The 16,438-nt window shown below is 37.3% G+C and overlaps 1 protein-coding gene across 2 annotated transcripts in view; it reads left to right on the top strand.

The window, feature by feature from the left end:
• XPR1 (xenotropic and polytropic retrovirus receptor 1) overlaps positions 1–16,438 on the top strand; it is a gene marked incomplete at both ends in the record, with an annotated part of 138,539 nt that overhangs the window by 26,977 nt on the left and 95,124 nt on the right. For both annotated transcript variants that reach the window (XM_080698459.1, XM_080698458.1), the window contains one exon: positions 3,904–3,955. In XM_080698459.1, coding sequence (XP_080554585.1) covers positions 3,904–3,955 — 52 coding nt within the window. The remainder of the gene's footprint in view (positions 1–3,903; positions 3,956–16,438) is intronic.

Raw genomic sequence — 16,438 nt, 5'->3', positions numbered from 1 at the left:
TATAAAGGGCTGCCTTCAGTCCTTTGGAAGTCAAAAAACTTCTGTAATCCATATGAATTCATATTGACTTATCATACAATTCAGAGAAATCCAATAAACTGTTGGATTTCTTTAAGTAAAGCAGCATGAATTGAAAAAAACTCGTTTAATTTATTGTTTTGTGATTTGGACATACTGTTTCCAACTCAGCAAGTACTTTGGGAGACTCACAAATAGCCAAAAGGTATGAAAGTAGACAGTACTTGGGAAGGGCTTTTCTTGTTCCTGACTGGGGTCTCTTCTCTTGTCACAGACATGAAATGGTTTTATTTATGGAGTTCTTTAGACATTGTTCCCACCAAAAACGTAGATGGTCTCTTAGAGGATAATGAAGGAGTAAGAAGCAAATAAGAATTACCCTTGGCTTACTGAAATTTGTCTTGATTGAAATGAAAGAATGGTTATATATGCATGTATGTATGTATGTATGTATGCATGCATGCGTGCATTTATTTACTTTTTTATGGTACTGGGGATTGAACCCAGAGGAATCTACCTCCAAGCTACACCTTCAAATCTATTTCTTATTTTTTATTTTGAAATAGAGTCTCACTAAGTTGTTGAGGGTCTCACTAAGTAGCTAAGGCTGGCCGCAAACCTGCAATCCTCCTGTCTCAGCTTCCCAAGTACTGGGATTCTAGCATGTGCCACCATCCCTGGTTTATGGTTGTTTTATAATCAGAATTAAAATATCATTTTTCTCTTTGTAGAATTTTAATTTATCTTTAAGCTTAATTTGGTAAGCTTATGCAAATTTAATTCATTTTCATTACATGTCAGAGATACTTTATTTTAGAAACTATTTAGTGAGCTTGTACTGTGCACAGGTCACTCAGCTGGTCATAGGTGGTTGGTGTGGCTCCTGATAGCATTATTTAACTTTGATACACATGCTTATGATCTCAGAATAAGCAAACTTTCATCCAAACATTTGAGTCTCTGATACTACTTGTTCTAAGATTTATTTTTGTTATCTCCTCTCTGGCTGGATATACTTGCTACTTCTCCCTTGCATTTTTATACTACTTTTTTACTTCTAAAAATGTATTCTGCTTTCAGTAATTGTCCATTTACCCTTTTGAAACAAGAGACTGTCTTTTCATGGAATGGTAATAGAACCACTAGCTTATTTTTATATGGGAGTTTAATATAAAATTCGAATCTCTGAAATGAAATAAAGACTTCCTGATGCTTGAAAAGATCTTCTGTGATAACTTCTTATTTTAATCTGGAAGTTAGTGGTCCTGAGATACCTATATTGTAAGGAAAATACTGATAGTGTATATTTTTGTTAAAAGAGGTTTCAGACTTCTGTCATATTCACATAAGGCATGTATACAAGCAATTTTAAGAATTAATGCTTGGTTAGTAGGATACTGAACTTCAAATGTAATCTTAGAAAAGCTGTGGTTGACTAATAAAGATTTTCCAAAATGGATGTGAGGTGGTTTTTGTGACACGTATGTCTGTGTATGCGGAACTAGAGGTTGAATTGACGGAGCTACATCCCCAGCCCTTTTTGGAAACCGGGCTTCACTCAGCACATGCGCTGCCTTGAGCTTGTGTCCCTCGTGTCTCCGCTGCCACGTTCTGGGGCTCGTAGGCATGCTTGGGCACCATCTTAAACAACGTGTCATCTTTTTCTTCTGATAGCAGCCACCAGCTCTCCCGCAGCACCATGTATCTGACAGTTCAGTTTTGACACGGTCATCTGGAAGAGCGCAGACTCCGTAGCTTGGGTTGCGGATGGCTGTCCTGGTTAAGATGCCAGCCACAGTGGCATGCCCAGGCCACTTCTATCTCTGCCTGGCAGAGTGACAATTTGGGGATCCCACAACTCTCCCGTAGGTTTGCTAACTTGCTAGAATGCTTTGTAAGGCTTGTGTGCTCTTCCAGCCCATTGATGTGTTCGCCACCCTGGAAGCTCTCTGAACCTTGATGTTCAGGGTTTCATTACACAGACATGACTGATTAACCATTTCAGTTGGTGATGAAGTCCATCTCTAGCACTTTTCCATTCCCTCAGAGTTTGGTGGTGGGGCTGGAAGTTCTAACACTCTAATCACTTGAGTTTTTGTTGTTATTTTCTGGTAACCAGTCCCTATGCTGAAACTACCTTGCATCCTTTCTCCCCCTTCTTACATTGAACCATCTCAGTATATACAAGACAGGTATACAAGACAAGGTGTTTAGGAGCTCTGTGTTGAGAACTAGACATAAAGATGAAATATTTACTTTTATACCTCACTTGTGCTACTAAATCACCTCAAATTCTATGTAGTCCATCTTATTTTTGATTTTCATGTATGTGTATATCATACAAATACTTTTATAAAATAGGTTAGAATGTACAAAAATTAATTTGATTCAAAATTTTAATTTTCCATATTTTATTAGAAATAATTTTACTGAGCCGGGCGTGGTGGCGCACGCTTGTAATCTCCACTCTTGGGAGGCAGAGACAGGAGGATTGCGCAGGTTCGAAGCCAGCCGCGCACGCTGGCTTAGGAGACCCTGTTTCCAAATAAAAATGTAAAATAGGTCTGGGAGTGTAGCCCGGAGGTAGAAGGGCTTCCAGGAACCCCGGTACCACCAAAAAAAAAAAAAAAAAAAAAAAAAAAAAAAAAAAAAAAGAAAGAAAGAAAGAAAGAAAGAAAGAAAGAAAGAATTTTACTGTATATTATTGGGCTTGGCTAGTCATGAAACTAGCAGGTTGATCACTAACCAAAACCAAATAGTACATTCACTGGGGAAGAATAGAATTTATTAGATGTGAATATTCTTTAAAAGCAGGGTAGGTTACCCATGAGGTTTATTTCTTCCTTTTTGATATTTATGTACTTGAATAACTGTAGGGTGGTTCTGAGGCGGGTGCTTTTGCTTCCAGGAGACATTTGGTAATGTCACGACTGGGAGGTGAGGGTTGATACGGTATCTGATGCCTCTCTAGATGTCATGTCTGCCACTAAAACCCTGTAACGCACAGCTTCCCCACCCCCAAGAGTTGTCTAGTCCAAAAATGTCAGTTGTTCAGAGCCTGACCCCACTAGGCCAGTTGAGGAATCACCAGTATTTAGATTGTATTTGAGGCTGTGGAACTGGATAATGTCACTAAGCTCTTGACTAACCCTTCAGCCCTGGAGATCCACTTAATTGATTTAACCATTTTGATACATATGGAGAAATGCTTCTCATTCCTCTCCCCAATAACTTATTGAGAGACCAAATTGTAACATCCTGTGTATGTAACTATGATCATTAGCTCATCAACTGTGGTTTGGGGAAAAAGAAAACTGTAAAACCTGCACTGTCTTTATAGTCCTAAACTTACAGAGAAGTGACTTCCTAGAACGTCACTGAAAAGTACTTGTGTCCAGTGTGAAGCGTACTGGAGACTTGTTGCATAGCAGTGTGAACTATTCAACACAATTGACAACTGAACTGTGCACCTAAAAATGGTTATGAGGATAAATTTTGTTACGTATATGTCACCACACACAAACAAACAAAACTAGTATTCAGTTCTGTGTATTTTCTTAGGCAGTGTTCCAGAGTATTTCTCTAGGACATTTTTTTTCAAAATTTTTCTAATTTTTCTTAGTCAAGAGGGTTAATGATCTCGCAGGTGGTTTTTATTCTTTTCCAAGTGCCCTTTAATTTTCAAAGTGTAGAAATTAACTCTCATCTTAAAGATTTGGCAATATTGAATGGATTATTAAAGTTAATTGAAGTATTTCACTAATGCTCAATTTGGGGAACTATATGTAGTGATCATCTGGATATTAAAAAATTGTTTATCCTCAGATGCTCTTAATATAAAGTTTATTTATGATTTCATGTATTGTTTTCCTTTCTTTTTGATAGGCTTTCAAAGATATGCTGTATTCAGCTCAGGACCAGGCACCTTCTGTAGAAGGTAAGATGAATTAACCTTTAGGTTTAGCATAGAAAATCTCTTCTTATGGAAATATATATTTAAGCTGCAAGTATAAAATCAGTATAACTTTTTGTATTTTTTTGCTTTTAATAATGTAATTATTTTATACTTTGATACAAAAGTTTTTTTGGTTTAGCTCATATTTACTCTATGGTGGATCTTGTATTGTGTCCTATCATCTTGAGTCTGTGAATCATGTATTGGTTTAGTCAGAGTTGTTCCTGTGTCTCGCATCCCTCTAGCAGTATATTTTCATATCCTTCTGCCTGTTCAGTCATCCATCCATCCTTCCTTGAATCCTTAGTTCATAATCGTTTAGGGAAATACAAATTTTCCTTTCTACTTATGCAGTGCCTTTATAGTGGGACTTGTAAAGCACTGCACAATGCTTACTGACGAGAGGGGGAGAGTGTGTGCACGCACGCGGTCATATGCATGCAAGTGCGCAGTCGGGCAGTCATAACAGTTGACCTGAGGGCAGTGGTTATCTCTCTAATTATCTTTATTGATCTTTCTCTTTCTGTTACCTCAGCTTCTGCTGACCAGCTTGTTCTTTACAGGGTAAAGATTTGATAGGTTGGGAGAGATGCCTATTAAGGTATTATGAATTTTTGTGTCAGTAAATAATTATGGGAGCGAATGCTCAGAGGCATTGGCTTCTTTGGACCTGGTTCTGGGGAGCGTTATTGTGGGCAGATTCTGCAGGAGCATGTGCTACTTTCACAGGGGAAGTATTCTGTGCATATCCATTCTTTGTTGGTGCTTTTATGCACTATACCATAAAGCCTCGTAATTTTTATCTTCATAAACATGAGTTTTTCTCTTCCAAAGCATTGGGGAATTGAAGGTCTTGGAAAGCAGCTCAAGGAAGCACCTGAGTAGTGTTAAGGTTAGACAAAATGATTAAGGTGACTGTAATTGCTCTCTTATTTGCATTGTGGTTTTATGTAATTTACTAGTTTTTGTTTGGTATTAAATTTAAATGATAATCACATGCATTTTACCTTTGCTACTAAGTTTTTATTTTTAGGCTTTTATTTAGCAGTATTTATAAGATAAATGCAGCACATAGATATTATAAACAAGTCCAAGATATAGGACTTTAAACTTTAACATTGTGTGTGTGTGGGGGGGGGGGGGACTGGGGATTGAACCCAGGGGCATTCTACCATTGAGCTATACCCCAGCCCTGTTTATTCTTTATTTTGAAACCATCTCACTAAGTTATAGAGGGCCTCGCACAAAGTTGCCGAGGCTGGCCACAAACCTGAGATCCTCCTGTCTGAGCCTCTCAAGTACTGGAATTACAAGTGTGTGCCACCACGCCTGGCTAAACTTTAACATTTTAAAGGAAAAAAATTAATAGGTATTTTTTTATATTATCTTTCTTTCTTTACTTCATTTTTTTTTTGTTTCTTTGTATATTAAATTAGTAGATCTTGGATGAGCCTTACATTTACCTTACCTGGGATTCTTTTGTAAAATAAAAACCAAAAGCCACTACTGTTACTTGGCTCCCTTCTCAGGCTATTCAAAATAAGATCTGGGAATGGTATACAAGCTTTGGTATTGATGCCTAGATTTTTTTTTTTTGTATTGGTATTACTTTTTTTTAATTCTCTTCTGGTGATTCTAATATATAATGACATAGCCAAAGTTGAGAACCTCTGCCATAAATTTTAAATAATTTTGGATCAGTATGCTCATTGCTAGCCCTATTTTTATTTTGTATCTTAATTAGCCCAGTAGCTTGTTAGCCTTCTTAAATTCATTGATATTCTTGTTTATAGCATCTAGAAGAGAGAGAGAGAGAGAGAGAGAGAGAGAGAGAGAGAGAGAGAGAAAGTGTGTGTGTGTGTGTGTGTGTGTGTGTGTGTGTGTGATTGAACATAGGGGTATTCTACTGCTAAGTGACATCCCCAGCCCTATTTTATTTTTTATTTGGAAATATGATCTTATTAAATTGCTAAGAGCCTTGGTAAGTCTCTGAGACTAGTCTTGAACATGTGATCCTCCTGTCTCAGCCTCTGAAATACTGGGATTACAGGTCTGTACCACCATGCCTGGCTATTTTTTAAACTATTTATTTTATGGAATTGGATGTAAGTAATAGCAATACCAAGTTATTTAAATATGTTTAATGGTTATAACATTAAATTTAAAGAACATTTTTAAATTTTGTGGTACTGAAGATTAAAAACATTTTTGCTGATCTGTTATTTCAAGATGGATTGTTTTAAAATAAGTAGCTTTCTTATATTTCATACTTTGTTTAACATAGAATGGATTTATAATTATAGTGAAAACAATAGATTCTGAAAGTGTGAGATGGTTTGATAAAAGTCTATTAGATAAAGGCATAGTATACAAAAACTTTTGTTAATAAGTTCAACATAGGTGCTATTTTTCTCATTAGTGAATTATTTTTATGTAACATAGGACATTTCAAAAGGATACCATTATCACGGATAAAGTATTCTTTCCCCAGTTAAAAATAAATCAGCCAATTTTTTCAATATATTGAAAAATCAAGCCAGGCATGGTGGCACATGCTTATAATCCCAGCATTTGGGAGGCTGAGAGAGGAGGATCCGGGTTTGTGGACAGCCTCAGCTTCTTAGTGAGGCTCTTTGTAACTCAATGAGACCCTGTTTCAAAAATAAAAAATGGGGCTGGGCGTGTAGCTCAGAGGTAGTATGCCCCCGGGCTCCATTCCCAGTACCGCAAAAAAAAAAAAAAAAAAGAAAAATCAAGGAGTGTTTGTTGCACATTCAAAAATTCATGGTTGTTTTGTTTTATATTTCAAGAGTAAAGTTCATGAATTGGTTATATATTTTACAATCTATTTTTAATTATAATAAATGTCTTAAGATTTTAATTAGAAGCCGGGCATGGTGGTGCATGTCTGTAATTTCAGTATTTGGGAGGCTGAGATAGGATGACATGTTCGAGGACAGCCTCAACAATTAGTGAGACTCTCAGCAACCTAGTAAGACCCTGTTTCAAAATAAAAATAATAAGTAGGGCTAGGGAAGTAACTCGGTTGTAGAATGTCCTTGAATTCAATCCCAGAGCATAGACGCACACACATGCACACACAGTAACTGGAATGTGTTCATATTCTGAAATAATATAGGAATGCTTAAACACTTTATTTTCAAGATTTCTTATCAGTTTATATCTAATCTCTTGATATATGTCATTACCTTCTCCTCTATAATCTTATTTTTGTGTGACCCTTTTTGGAATTTATAACTGAAAAAGTGACTTAGACTTCTAAGTTAAAGATGATAAAATGTATTGATTTTAAAATAATGGCATAATTAATTTTTTTACTAATTTTCTTATCCTTTTTCTATTGAAAGTCTTCGAAATACAGAAAAGTGCAGTAGAAGATAGGGTGTTGGTCAGGAGTGGTGGTACATGCCTGTAATCCTCGTACGTGAAGGCTGAGACAGGAGGAACATAGTTTAAATTTAGCTTTAGCAACTTATCGAAGTTCTCAGCAACTTAGCAAGACCCTGTTTCCAAATAAAAAATAAAATAAGGCTAGGAGTGTAGCTCAGAGGCAGCATGCCTCTGTGTGCAATCCCCAGCACCATAAAAGAAAAAGGAAGAAGAAGAAAAAAGTAGAATACTGAGGTAACTAGAATTGTGGAATTAATTTTTTTTAATGTGGAAGCACAGATATACACTCTGAGTCCTGGGAGTCATGCTTTTTTATGGACAAATGTTCTCGGTTTTGAGGAATTTTTGAAGAATGATGCTAACAACCTTTGAACTATATTGTGCTTTTACAATTTATGCTGTCTCTGTCAAAGCGAGGATATTACTTTGTCGGTGTTTGTGACAGATGAAGCTGTAAACTCAGGTTCCTATCAGTGCCTCAGTCATCCCGTTTATAATCAGGATTGTCCTGAGGGGAGTTAATTTTTTTCTTGTTTGTTTGTTTTTGGTACTGGGCGTTGAACCCAGGAGCATTCCATTTCTGAGCTACACCCCTAGCCCTACTTTATTTTTCATTTTGAAACAGGGTCTTGCTAAATATCCATGTGCTGGCATCGAGCCTACCTCCCAAGGACTGGGATTACAGGCCACCATGCCTGGCCAAGTTAATTTTTTATAGATATGAAAACAGAACTCTTTCTGTTCTTTTCTGTTCTCTCTCTCTCCTTTCTTCCTTCTCACTCACTTTTTCTCTCTTCCTTTCTTTCTTTCTTTGTGTGTATACTGGGATTGAGCCCAGGGCCTTCCCTGAACATGGCAGGCAAGCTCTCTGTCACTGAGCTGCATCATCAGCTCTTTTAAATTTTAGTTTGAGTCAGGGTCGTGCTGAATTGCCCAGCCTGGCCTTGAACATGATATCTTCCTACTCTGTCTTTCCAAGTGGGAAGTAGCTGAGATCACAAGTGTGTGTCATGGCACCTGGCTGGAAGCAGAACTCTTAGCCACAGCAATCATTTGACTTTAAAAATGTTAAATTTCGAGTGATTTGAATGGTGGAAAATAAAACCAACACATTTTTCACCTTTTCTTCTCAATGATGAATGTGACGTTATGGAGCTAGTCAACTGGGGTGAAAGGCTCACACCTCTTTTGTTGCTATTGTTGGGATCTCCTCTCTTCACTCCCCAGGATACTTTTGAACGCATTTTTAAAATGTATATACTATATCTAATTAATATAATTTAGTTTTCACTCTGATTTTTTTGTGTGTGTGTGGGTCTGGGGATGGAACCCAGGGGTATTCAACCTCCAAGCTACACCCCCTGCCCAACTTTTTATTCTTTATTTTGAAACAGGGTCTCACTGAGTTGCGAAGGGCCTCACTAAGTAGCTGAGGCTGTCCGTGAACCGTGATACTCCAGTCTTAGCCTCCCAAATGCTGGATTACAAGCGTGCGCCACCACGCCCAGCGTTCTCTGAGTTATTTTTAAGGGAAGCTTTAAACTTTATTTTGCAATCTTTTTATTTTTTTAATTTTTTAATTAATTTATTTTTTTGAGACAGAGTCTCACTAAGTTGCAGAGGGCCTAAGTAAGACAGGAGGCTCCTGTCTTAGCCTCCCAAATACTGGAATTACAAGGGTGTGCCACCATGCTCAGCCTTGCTATCTTTTTAAAAATGAAGTACCTTGGTTGGGGGAGTACCTCAGTCGTAGAATGTTTGCCTAGCATGCTCGAGTCCCTGGGTTCAAAAAAAAAAAAAAAGTTGTGTTTTTTTTTTTTTTTGTGGTGGTACTGGGGTTCCTGGAAGCCCTTCTACCTCCGGGCTACACTCCCAGACCTCTTTTTACATTTTTATTTGGAAACAGGGTCTCCTAAGCCAGCGTGCGGGGCTGGCTTCGAACCTGCGCGATCCTCCTGTTTCTGCCTCCCAAGCACGGGGATTACAAGCGTGTGCCACCACGCCCGGCAAAAGTTGTGTTTTTTATTCAAAGTTTATTGTTGACAGAAAAATAGAATGGCAGTCAACCTAGGCTACAGAATTTTAAAAAAATCATCAACATTTCTAATTGCAAGGAGCTCTAAAGGCCATTAACCTGATTTTCATTTTAGGCTTGTATGTTAGGTTTGTGCCATTTGAGGACCAGGTTAAGACTCTTTGTCTTACTAATGACAGTAAGGACTACTATTGCTGAATGTGTCAACAAAAGAGAATTTTAGAGGTTAAACATACTGAAACAAAAGGCTTTAATATACTGATTTTTGCCTTTTTCTCTAAATGTTGTCTTTGAATAAAATTTTAATTGGACATTTCCTTGAATCTGTAGTTTTTAAAAATTAAGTTCTTATAAACTTTACTTTGGATAATACTAGACTATTTAACTTGTTGGGAAAAAAGCTAATTCTATCTTTCAATATATCTTTTTCTACTAATTTATTGGTCCTCGTAGTTCTGAGAAGTAGTGGGAAAGTTTTATAGAATTACATAGAACATATTAGGTAATAATAGGCAGGGCACTTAGAATAAGGAAAAAATGAAGGTATATTGATAAAATAAAGCTAGAGTAAGCTTAATATATAATTATATACATATACTTACATATGTACATCTGAGATCTGAGTAGGCGATGGGATTGAGTTAATGACTGTTGGTGCATTGAGTCACTAGTTGTGACAAATACATTGTACTCATGTAGAGTGTTACCGATGGGGAAACTGGGTGGAGGATATGTGGGAATTCTCTGAGCTATCTTTGGAATTTTTCTGTAAATCTAAAGTTATTATAGAGCAAAGGCTTTATTTCAAAAGAGAATAGATGCCATAACAATTTGTACATTTGCCAGAAGCTAACTGTAAACTGAACTGAATTTTCTAGAGTTGAGAGGCGGGAGGAGCGCCTAATTTCAAATGCACGCAAGGTGAATTTATGGCGCTCCTCAGGAAAGGTCAGCTTTAGTGAGCGTAAGCCTCCTCTTTGGAGCTTCATGAAGAGTGTTTGGTGTGTGTGGTGGGTAGGATCTCCAATAACAGTTTCCCAGAAAGCATGCCAGTGAGTTTTGTAAGGCTGCTTCTTGAACTCCACGGATGGAATGGAAAAACTTATCACTGTGACCTGAAAGTCCTCTGTGGACAAGGCCATAGGACCTACCTGCTCCTGTGTCTGCTGCTCAGAGCCCACCCTCTACGTCTCCTTGCTTGCTACGCGCCACATCGCTACTCTTTTTGTATCTGAACCAGGCCCTGCTTGCTCTGTGCTGGCCCTCTCCTGAGAATCGCTAGATCATTCCACGGCTGTGCCTTCCAGAGGGCTGAGTATTGCATCTACGTCATCGAATCTCATTTATTTGTTTCCTTTTTCTTTTTTTACAAGTTGGCTTATTAATTCTTTCTCTCTGAATATATTTCTTTAAGACCAGGAGTTTTACCCTTTTTTTTAGTTTTATCTTTATCACTGCTTTATATATTCTATCTAGTATGTGTAATAACCATAAGGCTTACTTATTTACTTAGTACATAAATAAGTACAAATAAAAATGAGACCTTACATGAAGCCAAAGTATGAAAAAAGGAGCAAAATAACCTAAATTGTTTCTTAGGGATGATGGATTTTTTTCTTCTTTCATTAAACAATTTCCTGATAGGTCACCTTTAGATATAGCTTGCTTTTTTATGTTGGAGATTGAACCCTGGGGCATTCTACTTCCGAGCTACACCTCCAGCCCTATTTTATCTTGTATTAAAACAGGGTCTTGCTAGATTACTGAGAGCCTCACTGAGTTGCTGAGGTTGGCCTTGAACCTCAGTCCTCCTGTCTCAGGTCTCCCAAGTACTGGGATTACAGGCATGTGTCTCCACACCCAGCTAGATATAGCAGTTTACCTGCATTGGTTGTTGGTGTCATTTCATGGGGTGTGGTCTGAGGTTACACATCTGGCACTCTTTAAAATAAGTAGAGAAGCAAAGGACAATATGATCCTAGTTGTAAAGGTTTTGTGTTTTGTGGCATCGTGTTATTTTGATGCCAAGCCATTTTGAGAAACCATATTTTATAAACCATTGAGAGATTATAATTTTTTTCAAGACATAAACCACTGTTTGTGTTTGGTGTGCCTCCTTTCAAAAATACCTGCCATAGGCATAGATTTGAAAGTGTACATGTGAGCTGTTGAAGGATCTTTTTAGTATGTATTTGCTCAGGAGAATAAAATGTTTAATATGATTTGAATTAAAAAGACTTACTGTTTGACAGCTTCCCCTTTGCGTTTTGCCATGCATTCTTCCTGGTGGGGAGTATGGCCAGCACTGGCGTAAGCAGCCCTCTGACTTTCTGGCATTGAATGGGAGCAGCTGAGGACACAGGAACTGACCACCATGCTGTCTCTCTTTCTGCCATTTCTTCTTTAGTCTCTTCCTCAATCTTGGGCACAGGTTTTGTTGGAACATTTTTGGCTTGGATTCTTTCTTGGGTTTATTCTACTTGGTTAGCAGATGTGTTAGTTTTCCTAAGCTCTTTGTAATTCAGCTCGTAGTGGCACTGAACATGAAAGTATGCTTGTAAATTATTCATCCTGCTTATACGCTTGAATAGACATCTACTTCAGGCGTCTTTTACTTCTCTCGGTCCCCAGATCGATCAGATTTTTCTTCCTTGCTTTCTTGCTTTCTTCCTTGCTTTCATATCTGGAGAATGGAAGATTGGATTGCATTTCTGGAATTCATGCAGTAGATTTAGCATATATAGGATCACTGTCAAACATGTACATCCATAATGCATTACCTTTTCATGTTATTTATAATCTTCTTCTCGCTCCCTAGTTTTCCATTTTGTTAGGCTGCATCAATCTCTTAAAAATTATTCACATGACTATTTTCACCTAGAAATAAAACCATGGATATTTAGAATAGGGAGAGCTGTATCTAATTTGCTATATTTTTAGCTGGGCAACTGTGAAGAGTAGCTTTTCTAAATTTTATGTTAGTGTTGTTTTGTCAGTGTGGGGTCTAAGTCATTTATTTTCTATTTTCAAAAATTCTTCTGCTTGAAGTGGGTACATGTTATAAGAGAGATTCTGTCAGGGACTGGTAATGAGTTTAAGCCCTAAAATGAAATGGTGAATTTATCTGTAGCCCAGCAGCCTTGTTTCGAGAGCCATAAAGAAATACAAATGGCTTGGAGTAGAAGTTGAGACAAACTAGCAAGAAAATTGTCATTCTTTAAGAATGATGGATTTTATCTTTCATCAGCTTCCTTTAGAAAGGATGAAAAGACCTGACTGATACCCAGAGTCATGTTATGGAGTCACTTCTGAATGGTGTGCCTTACTGATTCTTGTTTCATGTTTACACTGGAAAAATTTTGTGCATTTATTTGTACTGTGGAAATGAAATTTGTAGATAACAGAGAATTACCTTACCAAACAGACTTGTGTCTGTCTGTCTCTCTCTCTCTCCCCCCTCTCCCCTCCCTCCCCTCTTTTGTACTGGGATTTAAACCCAGGGGCATATTACTTTCAAGCCCCCCACCCTTTTGATTTTTGAAGTAGGGTCTCACTAAGTTGCTGGGGCTAGCCTTGAATCTGACATCCTTATGTCTCAGCCTCTCAAGTACTGGGTGTAGTTCATTAACAGGAAAGGGATATTTCTTTTTTTGGGGGGGGTTTGGGGGCAAGAATATAGGACATTTATTTAGAAAAGTAAAGGCCCTGTAGGAAAAAGACTGTGAAGAAAGGGGAAAGAGTCTGGAATGGGCCTTTCAGGGAATGGAAAGGCAGCCTGGGGCAATGCAGTTAAACTCTGGAGGTGGTCTGGAGTAGTCTGTTTCTGGGAGAGGAGAGCGACATGGAGTGACCCTGTGGATTTTTATAGTTCCTCTGGACACCTGCTTTATACATGTTACATTTGGGGTGATTCTGAAGAACAACTAGTATTACTATTTGAATAAGGAAATATCTACTTCACTTTTACCAGAAAAGAATTAGATAGAATTTGATGCTTATTTATAGATATTAGTTAATCATATATATTATATCATTATGTTATAAAATAAATATAACTTTGAGTAGCATACAGATAAAAAGCTGGAGGGAATGAAAAGGCTTTGAATACTAACATAATCTTTGGCATTGCAGAATATTTGATGTGCCTTCGGTGTTTAAAATTTTTCTCACTTATAAAAATATGTAATATATAAAGTCACTTAAATATAGGTTGTATGAGAAAGGTAGGACAAATGCATATTTCTTTCTCTTAGTTTATAGTTTTCAAAATAATACTTGTTCTCTAACATTTTACAAAGATGATTGATGAAGGTTTTTAAAAAGTATTTAATGAATTAATGTATCTAAGCATATTGGCATGTTTTGGTCCTGGGCAGTTTTATCCCTATGAATGATCAAACTGTCAGCGCTCCTCCAGCTGGTTTCCTCATTTCTTCTGATATGAACAAGAAGTCTTGGCTCTTTTAGTGACTTTTCGGGGAGTTTACTTCCTTTAGAAAGCACATACTGGGTGCTGCTTTGAAAGTGCTACCGGGTTATTCAGTGTTGTAGGGTTTCCTTTTCATTGGACAGAAATACAAGCATATATACCCACACATGTATGCTTATAAACTAACTTGTAAAGATAAACATGTATTTATTCAAAGATAAAATACCTGATTCTTTAAAGCTGGGATTCTTAACAAGTATACTCTGGATTTGAAAATGTATCTGCTCTGGCCAGAACGCGATGATTCTTAGGACTGAATAATATTCTTAGGCATGGCAACCACAAGTACAGCCTTTTAGGATTAGAGTACTGAGGATAGGAATCTATACTGATTAGAATTTCACTTTCTTAGTCGAAGGCTGAGAGGTGAAGCATTGCATTGTCACCTAGGAGACTGAGTGCCAGTTTGTGGTTCCTGATGAGAAATTGACCTGCTGTGTTCTTGTTCCAAGAGGTTCAGTCAGTGAGATTGGAAAAGGAAATTGAATTTGTATTGGTGTTATAACATGCAATTAATTTTGCATATACACCCGAGGCACATGAATCTTGAGGTCTGTATTCCAAAACAAGGCTTTGGAAATATGGTATGATTCAATATATTTAAGAATTTCTATTCCACAATTGCAGTGTAATTTCAAGATATGTTCTTAGCAGAAATCTTTTGGTCACTACAGTAAAAAAATAAAGTAGATAATATTGTGAATTCCTTTTATAAAGAATAGATCAGAATACAATAATTTATATTATAGTGTTTATTTTTATGTTTTGATCATTTTCTGTAAAATAGAGATCTCTTACATGTTAGTAAAAATGTATCTCCATCTTTCTAAAAGATTGCAGTTACTTTTCACTTACAGAAAATATGATATGCTTAACTCTTGATATGATAAATAAATGAGATAAATTATAACAGAGGAATTTTTAAGAATACCAAAACGACAACAACAAAACCCAGCATTCTAGGGGCAGTTTATTCATAATGACCATAAGATGACCTTTACAAATGAAGTAGTAAGGGAGTGACTAATGGAGGAGACAGGGTTCTAATTGGGTCTTGAAGCCTAGTTAATATTAACACGGTGTAGGAGAGGCCTTCTGGGCACAGAGAATCAACAGGACAGAACCAAAGGGAACATGAACACAGACATTCAGCAGAGAGTTTTAAATTAGCAGAGGGTTTTTAAAGGAGAATAGTAAGTTGTACTTAAACCAAGGGGTTTAAGTAATTTTAAAAGTTGGATTTTATTTTGGTAGGCCAGGATACTCCAACATTCGGGGTTGCTAGTTTAATGCAGATTGAAATGAGAGACTTTTGTGAGTTCTTTGTATTTTTAACATAGGCTTGGAGCTATTTGGAACTGATTTCATAGACGTCCAGAGGAATGGAGGCTTCAGGAATGGTAGCGTTGCGTCTCTAACTCTGCGTTTTAAATGATTCTCATAGTTATTTCTTCTGTGTTGAAGTCTACCAACTGTCTCCTAGTAACAATCAGGGCCGTATATTCCCTTCTTTCAGAGTATTGGGAAAAGTGGATTCATTATTTTTAATTAGCTACATGACCCTGAGCATGCATAAAAGCATTTCTAGATGAAATTCACAGAACATAAAATTAACCATTTCAAAATGTACCGAAATTATATAGTGATTAGCACATTCGGTGTTGTGCAGCCACCACCTCTGTTAAGATGCAGCAGCATTTTTAAATGTAATTTTCTAAAGTTGCAAACAACAACATCGTCATCGTCGTCATCGCTGTCGTCATCGTCGCCGTCACTATTATTATTATTATTATTATTATTATTATTATTATTATTATTATTTGGTTATACTAGGGATTGAACCTAGTGGCATTCTACCTTTGAGCTTTACCCCTAGTCCTGTTTTTTATTCTTTATTTTGAAATAGGGTTTCACTAAGTAGCTGAGGGCCTAAGCTGAGGCCAGCCATAAACCTGCAATCTTCTTGTCTCAGTCTCCCAAGTACTGGGATGACAAGCACGCTCCACCACACTCAGGTTTAACATATATATATATATATATATATAATTTTTTTTTTTCCTTTCTTTCTTTGTAGTACCGGGAATTGAGCCCAGGGACTTTCTACCTCCAAGCTACACCCCAGCCCTATTTTTTATTCTTTATTTGGAAACAGGGTCTCACTAAGTTGCATAGGGCTGAAACTGATGGCAAACCTGTAATCCTCCTGTCTCAGCCTCCCAAATACTGAGATTACAAGTGTGCGCCAACCAAGGGTCTTGCTAAGTTGCTGAAGCCTTGGGAGTTGCTGAAGCTGGCCGCAAACCTACAATCCTCCTGTCTTTGCCTCCCAAGCACTAGGATGTTAGAGTGGATGTGAATCTTAGAGATTTACTTATTTTTCAGCTAACAAAGCCAGGAACTATCTGTTGGTTTGCCCAGTTTTGCACAAATAATCAGTGAGAAGTGTTGAAGATTATATTTCCAGTTTCTGTCTCTAGGTTCTGTTTAATTTTTTTTACTGTTAGTTGTTTTTTTTTTTTTGTGGTACTGG

This window comes from Muscardinus avellanarius, assembly GCF_963383645.1.
Source record: "Muscardinus avellanarius genome assembly, chromosome: 7".
Lineage (NCBI taxonomy): Eukaryota > Metazoa > Chordata > Mammalia > Rodentia > Gliridae > Muscardinus > Muscardinus avellanarius.
The sequence above is the reverse complement of the archived record's forward strand: the minus strand, read 5'-3'. Positions and strand labels throughout refer to the sequence as shown.